At 48.3% G+C, this 5,746-nt stretch overlaps 1 protein-coding gene across 1 annotated transcript; it reads right to left on the bottom strand.

Annotated features, from left to right (window-relative positions):
• Positions 1 to 1,895: 1,895 nt before the first annotated feature.
• Positions 1,896 to 3,840, bottom strand: LOC119319526 (WD repeat-containing protein RUP2-like). The gene has a single exon (XM_037593999.1). It carries the CDS (start codon positions 3,373 to 3,375, stop codon positions 2,149 to 2,151), a length of 1,227 nt encoding a protein of 408 aa, XP_037449896.1. The 5' UTR covers positions 3,376 to 3,840; the 3' UTR covers positions 1,896 to 2,148.
• Between the last annotated feature and the right edge of the window lie 1,906 nt (positions 3,841 to 5,746).

Raw genomic sequence — 5,746 nt, 5'->3', positions numbered from 1 at the left:
CAATAACTACGCGCGATGGCGATCTTGTCGATCTGCTGACACGCTGCCACCTGTCCGACATACTCTCTTCATTGTAAACCCGCGCTTTCCGAGATTGAATTTTGACCATAAATTAACAAACGAGACCGACTACGGCGGGAAAAAAAGTTACATAATTAAAAACTTCTTTCGAATACGAATTCACTGATATAACTTTTGCTCCCGCCGCAATCGATCTTGGTAGTTAAATTTACGGTCAAAATTGAAGCACATGGATAGATGAAGCACTACATTGTGGAATGAATGGAGTATGATATTTTTCTGTCTTTTGTCTTTTCGAGCAATCTTTTGAGCGTGTGAGTTCGGTCGTAAAGTGGACTGCTATAAGATATACTCATGCACAGCATGCACGCACGCTGCTTGGATGGCCATGCACGTGCACCATGGACGGTCTGTCAAAGGTGTGTGTCACTTGCATGCACAGGAGAGAGAGAGACTAGCAGCTTTAAATGGTCAAGTGGTACAACAAGAGGTGCAAAGGGTTGGCACGTACCAGGTGGCAAATCTAGTCCATACACTCCACTGTCCGCCAACCTGGCCAAAGTGCGGCCACACGACCCAACTATTCCCATCTACACTAGCTTCCTCATATCTATCCATGTGTATCCATCAAGAATTATGGACTGATTGCAATACATATTCTCATGAAGCTCGGGGAGACTACACCACATTCATGAATTTCACTTTGATCAATCAGCTGAGTGCATGGTGAGTATTAACTTTGCCTCTCTTTCTCAAGGGCGACACTAGATTCGTTTATCTTCAATTGCAAATGAACTGATTTTCCGAGCCTGCGGTGGTTGGTGCTAAGGACAGATAGACCATTTCTTCCTGATATTGTTTCCAATCGTGATCATGTAGCACAATCTTATCCTAGTTTTACCGATGGATGAGTGCGGTGGTCATGGTAAGGGAGGTGATCGAAGCCTGCATATACTTGAAAATTTGCTAAAATGCACAACATACACACATGTTTATTAGATGATCATGCACTTGCATGGTGGACGCCACATACATATATGTACATGCATAAATATATGCACGTATATGATTTTATCTATATAGCTTTGTAGCTTTTATTGATGTTCTGCTCTTAATTGGTTGGACCCCTTATTGAGGATGGAAATTTATGTCCTAACCTACATGAGCTGGACCCGGCGATATCGGCATGAGGGCATACTTCATGGGAGGAATATCGACTTTAGGTGTATTTTGTTCTTAATCTTTTTTGTAGTTCCTCCATAGTTGTCCACTGTATGTACTCTGTTTTTAAGTAGATTTATTTTTCTATATCGTCGCTTCACATCTATTTAAAGAAAATTATGGCCGCATCCTAGGATCCATGTGCCTCGAGGTTTCGACCTTCCCTTTCAAAAAAAGTGTTTATAGCTTTTCGCCATCCACTCTCTGCTTTTTTTTAATTTGACTTTCTGAGTTTCCAAAAAATGTGGAATAGTTAATAGATGTAACTTACGAAATACTAATGTCAATCGCCAAAAACTCATAACATGACATGCCTTATTGTGACCTAAGACAACACAATTTTATATAATATGTATGTTATTTAACTTGAGCATTGTTCATTTGAATCTTGTATCTGTTTTTTATGTGACAGATGGCAATGTTTGTTGGATGAGCTTTCCCCAAGTGCACACGATATATCGCCATAATATCTATGGTTTTTTGTTGCGAAGGGATCATTTCTTCTTTTGGGGAAAACAATAAAAAGAAAATATGATATGAATATAGACTGGTTACACAAAATCTGCTTTCGTGCACGATATCAAAATTACTTTCCGTTGTTAATATGAGATTCACTTCAACGTGAGGTCATCTACAAAACACACTTCATTGTGTTATCGATGAAAATTTAGTTATTTGTATTCCTTGTAAAATAGATCAGTACATACATAAAAATTGTCAGGAACGAGTAACAAAATAAAAAGAACAGAAAGAAAAAGGGAAAGAATCATATCCCCTGTGCTCTAGCAAGTTTGTTTCTTGTCTGCAACAAAAGAAAAATATGTAGTATAATCATGATTGAAACGCAAGAATGAATCTCTCTCACACGCACACTGGATCGGAATGGGCAGTGGAGAGTGTGGCTCGCTATGGGTCGTCCACTGGGTGGTTATCTCCCCGGCGTGGTTGGCACGTGAACATCTTCAGCACGCCGTCTGACCTGCCGGCGACGAGCGCCCCGCCGCCGTCGGCGTCGCCCTGCAGCCACGTCACGGCGCTAACGAACCCTTCGGCGTCGGAGGAGCCGTCGGAGGCGACGTCAAAGGGGTGCACCCAGACAGGCTTGCCCCACCTGAGGTCGTAGACGAAGACGTGGTTGGACTCGGACCCGCTCGCCACCAGCCCGGCGCCGCGCCACAGGCCCATGCCCACGAAGCTCCGCCCGCTGACGTGGCCGCTGTACGACCGCACCTCCCGCGCCGGCCCCGACAGCTCCGGCGTCGACGGCCACTCCCACAGCCGGTGCGTCCCGTCGGCGGCCGACGTCACCACCCGCCGCGCCGGCGCCCACCGCACGTACGTCACGGCGCGCGCGTGCCCGTCCATGGACGCCACCGCGCCGTGGCCCAGCGCGCGCACGTCGTACACGGCCGCGCGCCGGTCCGCCGAGCCCACCGCCAGCTGCGGCGCGCCGGACGGGTCGAACTCCACGCACAGCACGGCGCCGCCTGCCCGCGCCGTGGCCCACGACCCCGAGGGCGCGCGCGGGTCCCAGACGTGCGCCGTCCGGTCGTCGGAGCCGGACGCCGCCATGGACGTGTGACCGCCTCGGGGCGCGTAGTCGAGCGCCCACACCCGCCTCCCGGCGTGCTCGTCGCGCTCCCACGCCGCGACGCCCCGCTCCACGTCGTACTCCGTGACGACGCCGTCGTAGTCGCCGCACCCCACCGCGCGGCCGCCCCCCTCCTCGGGGCGCCACCGCACGCTGCTGAGCTTGGCCGGCACGCAGATGCACGCGGCGGGGCTAGGCGAGGACGGCAGGCCGGCGACGCCGTATATCCGGACCTTGCGCGCGATGCCGCCCGTGGCGAGGAGGCGGCCGGCGGGGTCGAAGTCGACGCTGCCGATGGCTTCGGACGCGCCGGCCAGCGACGGGGACGGCACGGTGGCCGCGAGCCGGAACTCCCATTCGCAGCGCGGGGGCGACAGCTCGGCGCCCTCGACGTCGTCTATGGCCGCCGGAAACGAAATGCCGTGGTCTACCCGGCCGCCGTTGCCCACCTTGGCCGCCGCCGCCGCCGGTTCTTCGTACTGGCGATGGTGTGCGGAGGTGGGGGAGGAAGAAGGAGAAGACGGGGAGGAGGGGTTGGTCATGGAATGCTCCTCATGGACATCGATCGATCGGGCCGCGAGATGAGCTACTAGTAGTAGTCCCGCACGCTCGCCAGCTCGTGTACTTTGTGCATGTGGTGATGATGAACTGCTGATGAGAGAGCTGTCCCTGGTTTTGGCTTTGGTGTTTTCTTGGTTTAGGCTTGGTGTCTCTTGTTCATTTTGGGGGTTGGGGCCAGGCTTAACGGCCTTAATCGCCACCAGGAAACACTAGCCTAGCTCAAGAGAGAAACATGCATGGACAGGACTACTACACACTTCCCTTTGCGAGATAGGTGGTCTCATGGGGTGCCACATGAGGGAGACAAGGGATCTGTGGTTGGAGTTGTGGTCATGTCGTGGCTAGCTCTGCAAATGCAAAACCCAGACCTAATCCGGTCGATCAGTTAGCTATCGCTCGGGCGGTTGCGTTGATGAGCAATTCGCATCTCATTAAGACCAGTGCTTTATTTTGTGTTGCATTATCTTTCTCTTGATGTGGACGCACTCCTTCTGTGTTTTTGCCAAGTGTAGTACTCCCTCTATAAACAAACATAAAAGCGTTTAGATCACTACTCTAGTAATCTAAACGCTTTTATATTTCTTTACAGAGGGAGTAGTATTTTGCTGATGTTATTTGTTACTGTGTTTATAAGGCAAAACCGAAAGGTTTTTGGGTGTTCCTTGGTTGATTGCACCTGCAAGCTAAAATATCTCCTCAAGGCCCGTTGACTATCAGCCTATCACACAATGGTTAATGGTTAGTGAGTTAGACAATTGGCAAGTTTCGACTCTTCTTTCCCTCCCTTTTCCCCTTTTTGGCAGAGTGACTTTAACCTCTTTTCAAGTGTGTCTTTGTTATGACCGTTCCATAGAACTATATCTATATATATGTTCCCCCACCTCCACCATAACTATCACACTCATGACTCATCCATCGGTAAAACCAGGATAAAGTTGAGCTAGATGTTGGTCATGTTTGAAAAAAGTATAGTACCATTGTAAACAATATAATGCACACATGAGTGATAGCGACCACACCCATATGTCGATAAAACCAAGATAAAGTTGAGAGCAATGGTCAAGATAAAAAGCAATTCCCCATAAAGAATATACCATGTAGAAGTGATGCGCAAACACATACGACTTCTGGTAGCAAATCATTCGTAAACTCGTTGCGAAGCAAGTATATGATCTTTTTCCCGACAGATATTCGTTTGATGGATCTAAATCAAGTTGATCAAATGTTGTAGATGTAGCCCCCTTGAGTTTCATCATATGGAAATGTACTTTGTTACTTATTCTAGATGGATAGGAATTCCATCAAGATAGATAGATGCTGCTCCACTTGTGAGCTGAGATGGGAACAGTTCGATCGTGCAGCTGGGATGCATGTCTGTGGTCACACTTTGGACAGGTGAGCAGACAATGGACGTGTGGACTAGATTTGCCACTTGGTACGTGCCAACCCTTTGCACCTCTTGTTGAGCATCTTCTCATCTCTCTCTCTCTCTCTCTCTCTCTCTCTCTCTCTCTCTCTCTCTCTCTCTCTCTCTCTCTCTCTCTCTCTCTCTCTCTCTCCAGTGCAACTTGTATGTCTGTATTACGTGGATATAGCATGCATGTATGGTGCACATTTGACAGACCGTCCATCGTGCACGTGCGTAACCATCCAGTCACAAAAATATCATATATTCAGCAGATAAGTGCCAAAAACATGACGTGTCGTGCACCATCATCCATGCATACGTTGACGAGAAAAAAATTAACTACTACTCCCTTCGTTCGGAATTATTTGTCGCAGAAATGGATGTATCTAGACATATTTTAGTTTTAGATACATCCATTTCGGAGACAAGTAATTCCGAACGGTGGGAGTACTAGTAATGTACTACGTGTATGCTTGCCTAGAGCTAGTGGCAAGATGCGTTCTCATCGTGAAAACACACAGAGGAAAGAATAGCATGAGGACGATGCTGATAATGCATTTGTACTCTCGCTTGTCGAGCCAAGCCATACCGGGACTACAAGCTAATTTTGCCTGCGGGTCCGGGTCAGGGTTTGGCAACTGGTTGATCCGTGGATATAGGAGCGATGTGGATAAGAACTGGCCCACTTAATAACCAGACATTCGTTTTTTACCGGCTGGTAGGACCACGTCTCCATTGTTCAATACAAGTACTTTTTGACAACGGTTTTACTGATTCTGAAAAAATAAAAAATAAAATAAAATAGTGGTTTTGCTATTTTTAACTGATTGTTTTACGCACAAGATTTTTTTAGGTCACTTGAATATTGAATCCACGTAAGTCGATTCTAGAGAGAATATAGCTCCGTGGCCGAAGGGGCGTCATGAAAACTTTTTTGTCTACCC

This window comes from Triticum dicoccoides, chromosome 6A, assembly GCF_002162155.2.
Source record: "Triticum dicoccoides isolate Atlit2015 ecotype Zavitan chromosome 6A, WEW_v2.0, whole genome shotgun sequence".
Classification (NCBI taxonomy): domain Eukaryota; kingdom Viridiplantae; phylum Streptophyta; class Magnoliopsida; order Poales; family Poaceae; genus Triticum; species Triticum dicoccoides.
The sequence above is the reverse complement of the archived record's forward strand: the minus strand, read 5'-3'. Positions and strand labels throughout refer to the sequence as shown.